Source organism: Eurytemora carolleeae, unplaced genomic scaffold (assembly GCF_000591075.1).
Source record: "Eurytemora carolleeae unplaced genomic scaffold, Eaff_2.0 scaffold467, whole genome shotgun sequence".
In the NCBI taxonomy this organism is placed as follows: domain Eukaryota; kingdom Metazoa; phylum Arthropoda; class Copepoda; order Calanoida; family Temoridae; genus Eurytemora; species Eurytemora carolleeae.
In genome coordinates, this window is record NW_019396432.1 from 38,267 (window position 1) to 56,564 (window position 18,298).

Here is an 18,298-nt window from a genome sequence, read left to right on the forward strand (position 1 = left end):
CAGTTGGTAATGAACTAACTTTATTATATTAAAATAACTATTTATAACACAGTTGGTAATGAACTAACTTCATTACATTAAAATAACTATTTATAACACAGTTGGTAATGAAGTAACTTCATTATATTAAAATAACTATTTATAACATCGTTGGTAATTAAGTAACTTTATTACATTAAAATAACTATTTATAACACAGTAGGTAATGAACTAACTTTATTATATTAAAATAACTATTTATAACACAGTTGGTAATGAAGTAACTTCATTACATTAAAATAACTATTTATAACACAGTTGGTAATTAACTAACTTTATTACATTAAAATAACTATTTTTAACACAGTTGGTAATGAACTAACTTTATTACATTAAAATAACTATTTATAACACAGTTGGTAATAAAGTAACTTCATTACATTAAAATAACCATTTATAACACAGTTGGTAATAAAGTAACTTAAGTAAAATAATTATTTATAACACAGTTGATAATAAAGTAACTTCATTACATTAAAATAACTACTTACAACTACTATAACGTTATAACACTATTATTTTGGTTCGCTTTGGTTCGCAGTGTTGCAAAGTTTTTGGACAGAAATTTTCTCTTTTACGAGAACCTTCGAGGTATAGAGAAAATTTAAGCCCAACAACTTTATAGCACGTCATGCCAAAATAATAGTGTTATAGGTCATTTTATTTAAACATTTGATTACTTGTCTTATTGCAATGGCTATTTATAGATAAAACAAGGTTATTAAGAAGCAGAAATAAAAATATGAAGTTAATTTCATTTTTTTTTCATTTATATTAAAAAAAATATTTTGGAATCATCTTAATTTTTTGGAGAAAATCCGGAAACCAATCAAAACATTATAGCACACGTGCTATAATGTAAAGCTAATTTAACTTTATAGCACGATGCTTACTTTAAAGCACGTTCATAATAAAATTAACCATGAAGGGAGTAAGAATAAAGTATGCAATAGTTTTATAATATCTTTAAAAACACTTTTCGAAATTAAACCTGATTTACTTTTAAGAATCTACTTTTTGAAAAATTTTAATAGTTATTTTTACGATTACATTTTTTAAATTCTTATTTTGTATATTTTAACAGAATTGACCAGTGAATATGGGAGTCCATGTAAACCCCCGGAGTATTGGAGCAGGAACAAACAAACATTTATATAAATTGGATATTTTGAAAACCAGGGTTTATAACAGACCCGGAGCATTGTTTTTATATTTTCTTTCTAAAAACTTCCATTAAGTTAAAACATTTATTTAAAGAGATTGTAATGTATCTATGTCGGAGCTAAAAGTCGTTGGTGCCGACATATTTTCTCTGAAGCTGTCGATGATGTCGAGTCGTGTATACGACATCGGCTAAAATGTTTTTTTTTGGGCTCCATGCAAAGATTGCAACGCCCAATTTACACCGTTAACCTTGGGCCTTGAAACCTAATTCTGATAAAAACTGTGGAAGATACCGTCGTTCTTCTGACTTTAAAAGTGTTTATTTCTGATCCATTATATCGTATAACCAATGCGTAAGTCACTTTGCAGAGAACCCACAACTGAAATTAACAATCTTAAGAAACAAAAACATAGAATCTAATGCCATAGATTAATTGAAATAACAGATAGGACACTATAGATGTCGTCTTATTCAGATTTGGATGAATCTCATAAACATTAACCTTGAGGCAGAAACCCAGAGGAGTTTAGCGCAGTTAGCGTACAACAGGCTCACTCTGTCTTGTAATTCTTCGCCGACTGCGCGAAACTCCTCTGGGTTTCTGCCTCAGGGTTCTTGTGAATGAGTTTCATCCAAATCTTGAAAAGACTACATCTAGTGTCCTGTCTGTTATTTTAATTAATCTATGTCTAATGCATACTAGATCGAACAAAGCTGTTAGGGTCATTTAATTGTAAATGGGATACTTTATCCTTGCATGGAGCCTGGAGGGTCGAGCTTTGAATAACGCTTACAGTCACTTTAATTGGAGAGTGTTTTAATTTTATTGACTGTACAGTGTATTCTTTTACTACGCCCAACAAAGTACGTGCTAGGAAATAACCAGACTGTCTGTTTTTGTAAATAGTAAACAAGATTAAGGCTTTTCCCATCTTCATTTTTTTCCTTTTTTACCTAATCTTTACATAAAAACATGTTTTTTTTTAAACCTTTCCTTGATTTAGATTTTTAGAATTGTTTGTTTCGGGCAGAAGTAACAAACCCCAACCCTTCAAGTGGATGGCGCCTGAATCTTTTATTCAAAATGTTTTCTCTCAAAAATCTGATGTTTGGGCGTTTGGGATTACTCTGTGGGAACTCTTCTCTTTAGGTTTGATCAGTTATGCATAAATATTCATTATTTTTACGATTATTATTATCATTAATATCATCTTCAGTATTGTTATTATAGTCATGCTTCATTTTTATTGTTACTACCATTTTTATCTTTATAACTGATAGTGTGAAATCATTATCATTACCGTAGGAAAGGAACCGTATGGAGAGGGAATAACACCATTTAGTCTTCAGAAAATGCTGAATACTGGAGGCAGGCTTCAGGTACACTTAGTGATCTCTGCCTTCAGGTACAATAGTGATCTCTGCTGTGCCTTCAGTTTCATAGTTTCTTGCCAATATATTTTCTTTTGCAGAGGCAAAATTTTGTATAGTGTATACTAATAGCAAAGGTTTTCTTTATTGTTCTTTTTTAACCATTTGCTTCTCTCAAATTTTGGCACCTGATATATGCAAAAAAACGACCCTGCAGCAGTAAAAGTTCGATGGCATCTAAATTAACGACTACTGTTCGCTTGTATTCGCTTATTTGGCAGCTAGTCATCCAACTTTTTCTACCAAAAAAATGTAAACACTGTACAAATTAAACTTACTTAAAGGGAAGGATTCATTTGCTGTACTGTCCCATTTTGCCATATATAGTTTGTACCTATACTGTACAACTTAATCTAGCTGCCTAAAGGCCAGTCCGGTACTTCAAATACAGTTTACATGGTGTTCTTTGAACAAGAACAAAACTTTGCTTAAAAATCAATGTATATCAAAAATTAAAATTTACAGATATATATTCAGTATGCAGCATTCAAACTGCACCATGTACCAGGACATGTACTTATTCATATTAAATTTATGTACTGTACAGGAATGTAGAAACGCACCAATGAAAGTTCGTGTACTGATGAGAGAATGCTGGTTTTCTGAACCTGTCTGCAGACCAAGCTTTAATTCAGCAGTAGGTAATTATCTATCTTTCTCTATGGCAAACATGAACATGAAATTTAGATTTTCAAAAACATTGTAAAATTAAAATTAAAATATAAGACCAAAATTAAAAGAGGAATATTGTTAAGAGGCTTAAGATCCAGCTATCATTCAAACACTCTAAAAAACTATAGCATATGCCATGCTGCGTCCTGGTACAAATATACCGAGCTGGTACAAGTATACCGAGCTGGTACAAGTATGCCGAGCTGGTACAAGAATGCTGAGCTGGTACAAGTATACCGAGCTGGTACAAGTATGCCGAGCTTGACCAAGTATGCTTTTACAATATTCTTTAAATNAGTATGCCGAGCTGGTACAAGAATGCTGAGCTGGTACAAGTATACCGAGCTGGTACAAGTATGCCGAGCTTGACCAAGTATGCCAAGCTGGTACAAGTAAAATAAGCTGCTACACGTATGCCGAGCTGGTACAAGTATGCCGAGCTGGTACAAGTATCCCGAGCTGGTACAAGTATGCCGATATGGTACAAGTATGCCGAGCTGGTACACGTATGCCGAGTTGGTACAAGTATACCGAGCTGGAACAAGTATGCCGAGCTGGTACAAGTATGCCGAGCTGGTACAAGTATGTTGATCTGGTACAAGTATACATAGCTGGTACACGTTTGCCGAGCTGGTACAAGTATACCGAGCTGGAACAAGTATGTCGAGCTGGTACAAGTATGCCGAGCTGGTACAAGTATGCCGTGCTGGTACAAGTATACCGAGCTGGTACAAGTATGCCGAGCAGGTACAAGTATGCCGATCTGGTACAAGTATGCCGAGCTGGTACAAGTATGCCGAGCTGGTACAAGTATGCCGAGCTGGTACAAGTATACCGAGCTGGAACAAGTATGCCGAGCTGGTACAAGTTTGCCGAGCTGGTACAAGTATACCGAGCTGGAACAAGTATGCCGAGCTGGTACAAGTTTGCCGAGCTGGAACAAGTATGCCGAGCTGGTACAAGTATGTCGAGCTGGTACAAGTATGCCGAGCTGGTACAATTATCAAGCTGATCTAATCAGATTCGTTCAGCAGTCTCTGTATTATTTAGTAAATGTACCTACCAGTACCTATAAATATCTATTTTGCATTTAGGAATATTTTCTGGATATATAAAAGCACTAGATAGAACTGCTTGCAGTACGGGACGAAGAAGTAGAGTTGATTCAGGTTTTGTACCAAGCGTTTTTTACAAAAGTTTTATTATTTGTTAAAAAGTACTTATTTCGACCTCCTCGGGGCTTTTGTTTTAGTGCACATCTTCATGCATTTAGTTTTTAAAATTTAAATGCTGCTACAATATAAAACAATAAAAACTAGCAATGTGTACAATACTGCACAAGGTTAAAGAGTGGCTCATTCTAGTCAAGAAATAATTATTTGAAATCTTAATTGACATTAACAAGGGCAGATAATTGATAATATAATAGATAATTCCGATCCAACAGACCGAAATTAAAAATAGAAAATTTGATATCAGGATTAGGAGAGATGGATTTAGGATACCTGGACATGAGTCTCACACCTAGAGATAGTTCAGGTAATTTAACTACATAATTTAACAGGTAGTTCAGGTAGTTAAACCAGTTAACTGGTAGTTTAGGTAGTAATGTTAAACAGGTAGTTCAGGTAGTTTAATCAGTTAAACACTAAACAGGTAGTTCAGATAGTTAGATCAGTTTAACAGGTAGTTTACAAAGTTTAACCAGTTTAAGGGGTAGTTTAGGTAGTTTAATTAGTTCAATAGGTAGTTAGTTTAGGTAGTTTAATTAGTTCAATGGGTAGTTCAGGTAGTTTAACTAGTTAAAAATGTAGTTTAGGAATTTTAACCAGTTTAACAGGTAGTTCAGGTAGTGTATCTAGTTTAACAGGTAGATCAGGTAGTGTAACTAGTTTAACAGGTAGTTTAGGTAGTTTAATCAGTTAAACAGGTAGTTTAGGAAGTTAAACCAGCTTAACAGGTAATTTGCTAGTTTAACTAGTTTAACATGTAGTTGTCAACCATTAACATTAAGACCCCCCCCCCCACAGTTCATGTAATATCGTCTTCAACTTAAATGCTCCTCTCGGAGTCAAGAATCCAAACCAAACAATTTCAGCCCGCCTTTCTTCCTTGTTCTCCGATGACGGAGTTAAAACGTTTATCAATTGTGAACCATTTCAAAGTTAAACAAAAACATTTCTATTTAAAGAATTAGTGACTTTCATCAACATTTAATTGTCAATCTTTTCAGAAGTTTTAATGTATAAAAAGCGTCTTCGGACTTTTCGACAGATAGTCTCACGAATAGGAAAATAGATCGTAAGAATCTTTTCATTATAAATTTGTAAACCCTGTAATAATTATTTATCATTATTCATTTCGTTATTTTTTTAGGAAATAAAGAGTTTTCTGCATTATCGATTTTGATTCGTGGATTATACCTTGTCTATCTGTTCATCGTCAGAATCTTGTTCCTTTGCGACAACAGTAGTATAGGAATTTATTAACAGTTTAACAAGTAGTTTAGGAAGTTTAACCAATTTAACAGGTTGTTTAGGAATTTTAACCAGTTTAACAGGTAGTTAAGGAAGTTTAACCGGTTTAACAGGGATTTCAGGTAGTTTAACAACTTTAACAGGAAGTTTAAGAGTTTTAGCCAGTTTAATGGGTAGTTTAGGAGGTTTAACCATTCTAACAGGTAGTTTAGGAGTTTTAGCCAGTTTAACAGGTAGTTTAGGAAGTTAACCAGTTTAACAGGTAGTTTAGGAAGTTAACCAGTTTAACAGGTGGTTTAGCAAGTTTGTTAAAACACTGTACTACAAAACCTGAGGAATGTCTCGACTGAAAGTTAGTTCAATCAAAACTTTCCATTAGTCATACAAAATCGTTGGAAGATATCAGGACGTGCAAACAAACTGCTTAAAAATAAATACAAGACCGGCTTACACGATAACATCCAAACTTTTTTGTCAACTAAATTTTTATGAACTTAGCCATTTGTATGTATTTTTTCTTTTTCTTTTCTTTTTCTGTAAATGGGAAATGCATGTTCGATTCTAGTAAATGGAAAATTAGTTGATTAAACTTTTCTTGTTCACTATAGTTCTCCAGATGGAAAGTAGAAAATATATCTAGTTTGATATTAACAAACAAATAAGAACAAATAAGAACTTTATAATCGAAGACTTTGAGCCCTTAATCCACATTTTCATAAAGGACGTACAGAGATCTCCTTGTTTATATCTCTCAAATGTATTTTGGATTTACGCTCAGGTGTAGTGTGAACTCAACATGGCGGACAAAACTTGAACCTTGCGAAAATACTGAATATTTTACGTCCAAAGTGGGTGAACATTTATTTTCGGAGAAATTTAGAGAGTAAATATTGATATTTCGCAAATAAGGAAATTGGATTATGGAAAAATAGTCGAATTAATTTAGCGGAACTTGTAAATTGCATAGCTTGTGTTTTTATTGTACTTTATTAAAAATGTTTTAAAAGATGTGATTCCCTTGTAAAGCATAAAACTGAAGTTTTCCCGTAGCAGCCTGAATAAACTCTTGTACAAGGAATTTTAAGAGATTCTTTATTATAAATAGCCGAGAGCAGGAAATTTTGATGCTAATGAATTCTTGATTTAGGATTATCCACTGCATCTACTCCATCTACATCTAAGTTCTCCACTAGATCAAGAGACTCCAGAGACTCAAGAGAATCAAGGTCGTCTTCCAGAGATTCGTATTCAAGACCCAGGTAGCTGTCTATTTGTCTATTTTGATTGACCCTTCGTCCATATGTTGTTGTATAACTTTTTTCCATCTGTTAATAAAGTTTTTGCTTTTTTACATCAGAGTTTCTTATCCCTTTATCTTTGCAACCCAATGTTTTAAATTATGAATTATTTTAGATCATATAATCAAGTTTGAAATATTAAAGATTTATTACAGGTTAAAAAGTTATGAGGCTAAAAAATTTGAGTTTTTGGCAAAGAAGACTCAATTATTTTTATCTTGATTTATTTTACTATTCTACATACTCCTGTCTGTCAAGCGACCATCTGTTGATTTATCAATTTATATGACTTCCGATTGTCCATCTACGGATCTATCTATCCATCTATCTCATGAACATCTATCCATCTATACATCTATCCATCCATCCATCTATCTACTTCTCTATGTTCTAGACCTGGTCGTATATCCCATGGTTCAGCAGTATCCATGCTTAATATCCACAAATCCTCCAATACTCCAGAAAGTGTTGGATCTAAATCCTCCATTCTAACCAGCTCTTCTATTCTTACCAACGGCTCCATTCAGCACAACAGTTTAAATTCTCGTCTAAACAACTCAAACCAACATATAAACAGTATAAAACCAGTGTATTGGTCAAACTACAAGGTACTTATTATTTGAAACACAATTTTTTTTATTATTTTTCCTAATATATTAATATGATATATTTTTCAGATTGTCAGTGGGTCCGTGCAAGCGGTTCCAGACTCATTAAGATCTCCAAATTAATGAGATCAATAAGATCTCCAAATTAATGAGATCATTAAGATCTCCAAATTAATGAGATCATTAAGATCTCCAAATTAATGAGATCCATAAGATCTCCAATTTAATGAGATCATTAAGATCTCCAAATTAATGAGATCCATAAGATCTCCCAATTAATGAGATCATTAAGATCTCCAAATTAATGAGATCATTAAGATCTCCAAATTAATGAAATTATTAAGATCTCCAAATTAATGAGATCATAAAGATCTTCAAATTAATTAGATCATTAAGATCTCCAAATTCATAAGATCATTAAGATCTCCAAATTAATGAGATCATTAAGATTTCCAAATTAATGAGATCATTAAGATCTCCAAATTAATGAGAAAACAGTTATGCTCACATCATTTTTCAGTTTTATTTCCATCCATAATCTTTGGATACACAGTTGAGATGGAAAACTCTAAAATACTTGTACAATAATATACAAGATTAGATAACTATTAATTATATAGAATACAGCTTTGTATTGTGGATAAATATATATCCATAGCTTAGCCTAATATTTCTTTCTACGATACATAAAACAGTGTTTTAGTTGGATACACTAGAATACACCATAAAGCTTTGTAGTTAGATACACTAGGATACAAAATACAACTTTGTAGCTGGATACACTAGGATACAAAATACAACTTTGTAGTTGGATACTGTAGAATACACAGGACAGTTTTGTAGATGAATACACTAGCATAAAAAATACAGTTTTATAGTTGGATACACTAGGATACCAAAATACAACTTTGTAGTTAGATACTGAAGGATACACAGCACAGTTTTGTAGATGAATACACTAGCATACAAAATACAGTTTTATAGTTGGATACACTAGGATACCAAAAATACAACTTTGTAGTTAGATACTGTAGGATACACAGTACAGTTTTGTAGATGAATGCACTAGCATACAAAATACAGTTTTGTAGTTGGCTGTACTAGGATATAAAATACAACTTTGTGGTTGGATACTGTAGGATACACATGGATAAACTAGGATACAAAATACAGTTTTGTAGATGGATACACTAAGATTCAAAATACAGTTTTGAAGATGGATACACTAAGATACAAAATACAGTTTTGAAGATGGATACACTAAGATACGTACAATACAACTTCTTAGGTTTTACTGCTTTTTTATATACTCTTACCCAAAATTTAGGAAGAAAACAAAAATTCGATTAGTTTATATACTAGATATATATTTAACCTTATGTCTATAATGGTATATGTATTATATAGGAATATGTATCTATATTATATATTATTTTTATGATAATATTATGAAATGTACAATGTTGTTGATAAATGTGTAAAAACTTTGATGTAGAATTAAAAAATATAAGAAATAATTATATAAAAGTGTGTTTTTATTCCTTCGGGTTAATTATAAATCTAAATAACCGCTAATTTCGTGACACTGGACTCGATCGTGGATCCCACCCTGGGCTAAACCCCCTCTCATCTATATATAAATATCTAATTGTACAACCTTGATAATCACATAATAAAATATTTATTTTTCTTCATATCTCTCTGAACTCTGGTTCATTTGAATTAGATAGCGGACTCACCTGTAAGCAGTTAGGTAAAGGAATTGAGTCTTTGCCACAAATTCTGATTTTCTAATCCCTATATCCTTTCAGCCTAATGTAGTAGACCTTAGATATTTCAAACTATGAATTCTGTTAGATTGGATAATCTAAGATTGAAATATTAAATGGAATACACCCCCAGGTCGCAGAGATATAAGAATTAGAAAATCAGAGTTTGTTGCGAAGACTCATTTCCTTTGTGCAGTATTAAATACAGGCTTATAAAGCAAAACGGGACCGAACCTTTCTGCGGACAGAATACCAAATCAACTCTTGAATGAGATTATTGTGGATAATATTATGGAGACCCTATCCCTTATTGCCCCTTCCCTAGCCTGTCCTCACCACGGCGCTTGACTCAGGAGTTGGGTCATGGTCCACATCCATCTCTTTTTTTTTGCCCTTTTTGATCTAAAGTCTGCACTCTGCATACATCAGAGAACCGTCGTTATTGATCTAAAAATACATTATTTAGGCTTTACAGAGGCGGACAACCTAAGTCAGAACCTATCTCTGAACAGAACACCTAATCAACTCTTGAATGAGATTATTGTTCATAATATTATGGTGGCCCTATCCGCCCTTATGGCCAATTCCCTAGCCTGTCCTTACCACGGCACTTGACTCAGAAGTTGACCTTCTTGACTCATGGTCCACATCCGACTCTTTTTTTTTCATCATTTAGACTTTACAGAGGCAGACAACCTAATTCTGAAGTAACATTTTATTCGGATAGAGTCATAGCTATTTCACAACTTTTACTTATATATAATTATGCCATCATTTTTTTAAAATTTTAATTTTAAAGATACTGTGAAAATTGATTCAATCATTGTGCACTTGTTAAGAACATAAAAACTATGAAACACAGAAAATGTATGTTTGGATTAAAGTCTAAGATGAACTGTGTTAAAACATATTGTTTAAATATCTGTATTATTACGTCCCTGTGGTTGAGTATTATTTATTAATAATGATAATAATATTATCCCGTTATTTAGTGCTTACTTGCACTGAGTGCACTGAATCAAGCACATTGTAATTCTCAACCGGAGGTTTAATTACAATAGACACAAACTGTACTTTTAAACAACAGATGAGATTTTCTGCGTTTCCTACTATTTTTTAATACCATTATCCTTCTTCTTGAAATAATACAAAAAAAGTATTGACATGAGATTGGTTACCCAATTTTAGTGAATAATTCAGAGAAAAGTAAATACGAACACACATAAATTGATTACATAAAGGTTAATATGTCAAAAAATGTCTTAAAGAGGCCTCCATTTGCTGCCATGCACAACAGGCATTTTTAAGGACCATCAAAGCAGATCCCAAATATAGGGCCGGGATTGCTGAACTTTGTAGGTTTCTCATAAATAAAGTTCTTGGTTTAGGTGTACTATATATAGTATATATATCCCCAAAAATCTGAGGGGATTCATGTATGTATGTGTATGAAACAATTTCTGAAACAATATTGTTAAGCTGAAGTTAACAGAGAGATTTTCGAATATTCAACTAAGTTTTAAACCAATTAAAAATCGGACGACGAGAAGTTACTTACGACACCTTCTAAAATTAAAAACTATATGCTAGACTACATTTTCAATTTTTTTTAAGGATCAAAAGTTTTTTTGGGGTCACATGTATATGATTTTATCTAAAATATGTCTTTTGATGATGAATTTAAACAGATTCCGCAACTTCGAAAAATCATTTTGTAATGTTGATAATTATTTAACAAACTCATTGATTTCATTACTTTTGATTTATGCAGCAGGCCATATTTTGTGACCCCTTCATTTCTGAACAGCAGGAAAAATTAAAGAAGGTTGGTCAAAAAAATCAATAACTTAAAATAACTTATTTTTAAGATTCAGTTTTATTAAATTAGATAAATAATATATAAATTATCTATATGGGAGCGAACCCAAGCTCTTCAGCACCGGGAATTACTTTAGCTAAAGCATCTCCAGGTCCAGCAGGAACTACACCAGTTAACTGTCCATCAACAATTGGCCCAGGTCCAACAGGGATAGGTCCAGGTCCATCATGTGGTGCATAGTGTCCATATCCATAGCTGACATGCACATATGTGGGTACATCATGATGGTAGGGTTCATGGTGTTGGGGATACTGTCGAGGATGGTGGGGTTCATGGTGGTAGGGATCAGGATGATATGGCTCAGGGTGGTATGGATCAGGATGATATGGTTCAGGATGGTACGGCTCATGATGATACGGTTCAGGATGGTATGGTTCAGGTTGGTACGGCTCATGATGATACGGTTCATGATGATACGGTTCAGGATAGTAAGGTTCCGGGTGATAAAGATCAGGATGATGAGGTTCTGGATGGTATGGTTCAGGATGGTAGGGATCAGGATGGTAAGGCTCATGATGAAACGGTTCAGGATGGTATGGCTCATGATGATAAGGCTTTGGAAGGTATGGATTAGGGTGGTGTGGATCATGATGATAAGGTTTTTGATGATAGGGATCAGGATGATAAGGTTCTGGGTGATAAGGATCAGGATGATGAGGTTTAGGATGATGATAAGGACTGGTATCATGATGAATAAGGGGTGCTAAATTTCCAGCGAAGGGGGGATGAGGGAGAAGGAATGAAGAATGTGGAGAACCATGTATATCTAGTTCATCAGGATGAACCGGTCCATGATCAGGACCTGCTCCCAAGGGCACAGGAGGGTGCTGAGGGCCCAAGAGAGGGATGGAGGTGCCATGGACTTCTCCAAAGAATCCAAGATTCACCTCACACACACAGAAAGGCAGATAAAGCTGAACAAAAGAGAAGATAAAGATTAATACAGAGTTTTAATACAATTTTATCAATTTTCTTTTTTTGGGTTTCAATATATTTTAGTTATAATAGAACCCTTTAAAGGGAATAAAAGCGTATTTCGTGTGACCCTCCATGCAAAGGTGGCAATGCCAAATTCACAAAAGTACCCTTGAACAGAGGCGTATGCAGGGGGTTGGGCTATGAGGGCTCAGCCCCCCCTGGACTATGGATTTCAGGGGATTTACAGGCCCCATGTAAAGAAATTTTTTTAAGCCCCCTCTGGATAAATTCCTGAATACGCCCCTGCCCTTGAACTCTTTATCTGATAACAAAGTTTTGTAAAATATTGTCGTTTTTCTAGACTTTAAAGTGTTTAGTTTTATAATTCCTATGTGTTTTGCTGCAGTAGAAATGCGCATGTATCTTTTAAAGAGAAACTACCAAATTGAAAATAATCTGTATAATTTATACTTTCAAGGGTATCGTTGTGAGTTGTGCAATACAATCTTTGCATGGAGGGTCACTTGAAATTACGTTCACATTCCTTTTAAGTTAAGATTTTATTATCTTTTCTAATAATTTATTATACCACTGAAACATTAGAAGAAGAGAATAGCTAAAACATAGTTTAATCGTTTCTAAGCAGGCATAACAGTTAGTTCAGAGGTCGTATTTAAAGAATTTAAACCGCGTCGCTGATCCGCCAAAAACCGGTTTCAATTAAGCGCCGGCTCAAATCTAGAAACAATTATACAATTTCGTAGAATAACCATGTTTGAGCCGCGTCTCAAATTTAAGCAACGACTAAAATTTTTTAAATTCGGCTTCAGGCTAATTAGAAATCACCAGAAATCACCAAATATAAAATTTTAGAACTAACTAAAGATTATGTTTATCATGTTCAAGATTATGTTTATCATGTTCAAGATTATGTTTATCATGTTCAAGATTATGTTTATCATGTTCAAGATTATGTTTATCATGTTCAAGATAAATCTTTCTTTAAAATTCAGAAAGTTAATCTTCAACAAAGCAGAAAAGTTTATCTTAGTTTTTAAATATTCTTTACTTTAACTCTTACTGTAGTTATTTTTGTTAATTTAAAATTCTATATACAAATAATTTATATTTATATAAATCTGTTTCCTTTTTCGAATCTTAGAATCATAAAGGTAAAAAAGCAGAAATATGTAAAAAGTTCTAATTACGGAGAACAATGTTCATTGTTCTACAAATTCTATTAGAAAAGTGTGCAAAATATATAAAAAGTTCTAATTACGGAGAACAATGTTCATTGTTCTACAAATTTTATTAGAAAAGTGTGCAAAATTCTGAACTGCTATTTTAAAGAAAAACTTACCAACAATATTGATATCTTCATCCTTGCCAACTGAACGCAATACAAGATTTTACTTTTTCAGTTAATGATGAAAATCTATGTTTATAGATATGATAGGCATTTATAAGTAAGGCCAAGGCTTTAATATGCAGTTTAATTATCCGTCAACTAGAGAACTCGCTAATCTTGAATTAAGAATAAAGTGTAACATATTTGATTAAGAAAAAAGTGTAACATATTTGATTAAGAAAAAGTGTAACATATTTGATGAAGAAAAAGTGTAACATATCTTATAACACATTATTAAAAATATGTGTGAAAGTTTAAGAATAATCCAATTAAAGAATACACTAATATTTGATATGTCTATGTATACATACAGAGTCCAGGGGGGGGGGGTGAGGCTTAACCTTCCTCAAATTTCCAGGAGGGACACAGCCCCCTGCTGGGGACTGACCACCTTCTTAAGCAACATTGTTTTCACTTAAACAGAGAGGGAGGGGGATTAGCCCACATAGTAACCCCTGTATTCCTGTATATATTCCTGTATATAGATACATATATATATATAACAATATATATTTTCCTGTATATAGATACATATATAAAAATAAGAATGCACTAGAGGTAAACTCATAATCGAACTGTTACATTGAAAGGGATTGTAACCATAATTTTAAGTGACCCTCCATGCAAGGATGGTATTGCCAGATTCCCAACCATATCCTTAAAGTCGTTGTCTTATTAAGTATTAATTAAAGTTAATTAATCTCAAAAACTAATTATTTTCAATTGTGATTCCTCTGCCAAAATGAAGTGCTACTACAGGAAAACAAACAGTAATTATCAGAATTAAACACTTTTCATTGTTATTATTATTGATCACAGAAAGGTTTCAAGAATATCGTTGTGAATCGGACATTTCCAACATTGAGGGTCACTTGAAATTACACTTCCAGTTCCTTTAAGGTTAAATTGTAAGATGATTGTATTTCCCTTGTGTATGTTGGTTGCGTAACTACTGTGACGCAAACCAAGAAGGGGAAAGGTTTTATATACGCAAACGCGTAAGTCTATTTGTATTTTTAGAACAGATGGAACTTGATCACGTTGATTCTTTATAAACAGACATTGTTTTTTTATCAGTTTTTCAACTACTGATTCACTAACAATTTAACTAGCTCATAACATCGGAACTTTTACTAGTACTGTTACCAAAACTAGTATTGTTACCGGAACTAGTACTGTTACCAAAACTAGTACTGTTACCAGAACTAGTACTGTTACCAGAACTAGTACTGTTACCAAAACTAGTACTGTTACCAGAACTAGTGCTGTTACCAGAACTAGTACTGTTGACAGAACTAGTATTGTTATCAGAACTAGTACTGTTACCAGAACTAGTATATTGTTACCAGAAACAGTACTGTAACCAGAACTAGTATTGTCACCAGAACTAGTGCTGTTACCAGAACTAGTACTGTTACCAGAACTAGTACTGTTACCAAAACTAGTACTGTTACCAGAACTAGTGCTGTTACCAGAACTAGTACTGTTACCAAAACTAGTACTGTTACCAGAACTAGTGCTGTTACCAGAACTAGTGCTGTTACCAAAACTAATACTGTTACTAGAACAAGTGCTGTTACCAAAACTAGTGCTGTTACCAAAACTAGTACTGTTACCAGAACTAGTGCTGTTACCAGAACTAGCACTGTTACCAGAACTAGCACTGTTACCAGAACTAGTACTGTTGACAGAACTAGTATTGTTATCAGAACTAGTACTGTTACCAGAACTAGTATATTGTTACCAGAAACAGTACTGTAACCAGAACTAGTATTGTCACCAGAACTAGTACTGTTATTATAACTAGTACTGTTACCAGAACTAGTAGTATTACCAGAACTAGTACTGTTACCAGAACTAGCACTGTTACCAGATCTAGTGCTGTTACCAGAACTAGCACTGTTACCAAAACTAGTACTGTTGCCAGAACTAGTACTGTTACCAAAACTAGCACTGTTACCAGAACTCGCACAGTTACCTAAACTATATACTATTGACACAATAGTACTAGTACAATTGAGTACTTACTAATCGGTTGTACCATGGCTTTTGACCACACTTATAGTATTGGCACTTGGGAGCAAGGTAAACAATAGAAAGATATTGTTTGAAGGAAAAAATATTTATCACAAAGAACGGATACATAGATTTACATTTGGCTCCTCTAACTGTTATAGCCGTAACATTCCTGGCAGACGACACAGAAAAATATGAATCTCGATATGTCTATATATGTATATGGATACACGACATAATGCATATTGTACAAAATTAAATGTCATGGGAACACTTAGTTAATTACTTTTTATCTTGCATGCTGTAGATATAAGGCAAGATGATAACATTGGAATAGAGTGTTAAGGCTGAATATATAATTTATTGGATGGATAATCCATAGATTGGATAGTTTAGAGGTAATTAAAACGGATGGATTGCTATATAATCCATTGGATGGATAGTTTAGAGGTAATTTAAACGGATGGATTGCTATATAATCCATTGAGTGGATAGTTTAGAGGTAATTAAAACGGATGGATTGCTATATAATCCATTGGATGGATAGTTTAGAAAGAAGTAAAACGGATGGATTGCTATATAATTCATTGGATGGATACTTTATATGCAAGTAAAACGGATGGATTGCTATTTAATCCATTGGATGGATAGTATAGAGACAAGTAAAACGGATGGATTGCTATATAATCCATTGGATGGATAGTTTTGAGACAAGTAAAACGGATGGATTGCTATATAATCCATTGGATGGATAGTTTAGAAAGAAGTAAAACGGATGGATTGCTATTTAATCCATTGGATAGATAGTTTAAAGGGAAGTAAAACAGATGGATTGCTATTTAATCCATTGGATGGATAGTATAGAGACAAGTAAAACGGATGGATTGCTATATAATCCATTGGATGGATAGTTTAGAGGTAAGTAAAAAGGATGGATTGCTATATAATCCATTGGATGGATAGTTTAGAGACAAGTAAAAAGGATGGATTGCTATATAATCCATTGGATGGATAGTTTAGAGGTAAGAAAAAAGTATGGATTGCTATATAATCCATTGGATGGATAGTTTAGAGGGAAGTAAAACAGATGGATTGCTATATAATCCATTGGATGGATAGTTTAGAGGGAAGTAAAACAGATGGATTGCTATATAATCGATTGGATGGATAGTTTAGAGGTAAGTAAAACGGATGGATTTCTATATAATCCATTGGATGGATAGTTTAGAGGTAATTAAAACGGATGGATTGCTATATAATCCATTGGATGGATAGTTTATATACAAGTAAAGCGGATAATCCATTGGATTGATAGTTTAGAGACAAGTAAAACGGATGGAATGCTATTTAATCCATTGGATGGATAGTTTAGAGACAAGTAAAACGGATGGATTGCTATATAATCCATTGAATGGATAGTTTAGAGACAAGTAAAACGGATGGATTGCTATATAATCCATTGGATGGATAGTATAGAGACAAGTAAAACAGATGGATTGCTATTTAATCCATTGGATGGATAGTTTAGAGACAAGTAAAACGGATGGAATGCTATATAATCCATTGGATGGATAGTTTATATACAAGTAAAACGGATGAATTGCTATATAATCCATTGGATGGATAGTTTATATACAAGTAAAGCGGATGGAATGCTATATAATCCATTGGATGGATAGTTTATATACAAGTAAAACGGATGAATTGCTATATAATCCATTGGATGGATAGTTTAGAGGCAAGTGAAACGGAAGGATTGCTGTATAATCATGGGATGGATAGCTTAGAGACAATTAAAACGGATGGTTTGCTTTATAATTCATTGGATGGATAGTTTCAATACAAGTAAAACGGATGAATTCCTTTAAATCCATTGGATGAATGGTTTAGAGACAAGTAAAACGGATGGATTGCTGTATAATCATGGGATGGATAGCTTAGAGACAAGTAAAGCGGATGGATTGCTATTTAATCCATTCGATGGATAGTTTCAATGCAAGTAAAACGGATGGATTGCTATATAATCCATTGGATGGATAGTTTATATACAAGTAAAGCGGATAATCCATTGGATTGATAGTTTAGAGACAAGTAAAACGGATGGAATGCTATTTAATCCATTGGATGGATAGTTTAGAGACAAGTAAAACGGATGGATTGCTATTTAATCCATTGGATTGATAGTTTAGAGACAAGTAAAACGGATGGATTATTATTTAATCCATTGGATGGATAGTTTAGAGAAAAATAAAACGGATGGATTGCTATATAATCCATTGGATGAATAGTTTAGAGACAAGTAAAACGGATGGATTGCTATATAATCCATTGGATGGATAGATATTTTAATCCATCAGATGGTATATGTTGTTACACTAGGAAGCTTTATATCCTTGAAGTCTCTATAATAGTATCTATATAATATATCAGGGTTAAACATTTATCACATTTTACCTAACTCCAGAAAACATGTTTTATTGATATTGTTCACAATTTTCTCTAAAAATAATACATCCCTGTTCCAGGAGGAGGTGAGAAGGGGGGGGGGCTAATGACCCAGATGTCCTAACAATAGGTCCTATAGGATACTTCAATGACCATTTGCTTGTTAAAGTTGA

General features: G+C 33.3%; 4 protein-coding genes across 4 annotated transcripts; 2 read left to right on the forward strand and 2 right to left on the reverse strand.

Annotated features, from left to right (window-relative positions):
* Window positions 1-1,075: 1,075 nt before the first annotated feature.
* LOC111703225 (tyrosine-protein kinase RYK-like) lies at window positions 1,076-3,576 on the forward strand. Its single transcript, XM_023475109.1, has 5 exons — window positions 1,076-1,175; window positions 2,236-2,354; window positions 2,511-2,584; window positions 3,183-3,276; window positions 3,391-3,576. The coding sequence occupies exons 2-5, from the start codon at window positions 2,264-2,266 to the stop codon at window positions 3,396-3,398; spliced, it is 267 nt and encodes an 88-aa protein (XP_023330877.1). The 5' UTR covers window positions 1,076-1,175; window positions 2,236-2,263; the 3' UTR covers window positions 3,399-3,576.
* Window positions 3,577-3,609: 33 nt separating this feature from the next.
* Window positions 3,610-8,616, forward strand: LOC111703224 (uncharacterized). Its single transcript, XM_023475108.1, has 6 exons — window positions 3,610-4,269; window positions 4,402-4,476; window positions 4,787-4,846; window positions 6,932-7,043; window positions 7,477-7,690; window positions 7,760-8,616. The coding sequence occupies exons 1-6, from the start codon at window positions 3,786-3,788 to the stop codon at window positions 7,811-7,813; spliced, it is 999 nt and encodes a 332-aa protein (XP_023330876.1). The 5' UTR covers window positions 3,610-3,785; the 3' UTR covers window positions 7,814-8,616.
* Window positions 8,617-11,311: 2,695 nt separating this feature from the next.
* LOC111703212 (histidine-rich glycoprotein) lies at window positions 11,312-14,652 on the reverse strand. Its single transcript, XM_023475093.1, has 3 exons — window positions 14,592-14,652; window positions 13,617-13,646; window positions 11,312-12,252 (listed from the first exon to the last, which is right to left on the reverse strand). Exons 2-3 carry the CDS (start codon window positions 13,635-13,637, stop codon window positions 11,368-11,370), a joined length of 906 nt encoding a protein of 301 aa, XP_023330861.1. The 5' UTR covers window positions 13,638-13,646; window positions 14,592-14,652; the 3' UTR covers window positions 11,312-11,367.
* Window positions 14,653-14,777: 125 nt separating this feature from the next.
* Window positions 14,778-18,151, reverse strand: LOC111703213 (putative uncharacterized protein YER190C-A). The gene is made up of 2 exons (XM_023475094.1): window positions 18,135-18,151; window positions 14,778-15,393 (listed from the first exon to the last, which is right to left on the reverse strand). The coding sequence occupies exons 1-2, from the start codon at window positions 18,149-18,151 to the stop codon at window positions 14,778-14,780; spliced, it is 633 nt and encodes a 210-aa protein (XP_023330862.1).
* Window positions 18,152-18,298: the final 147 nt, after the last annotated feature.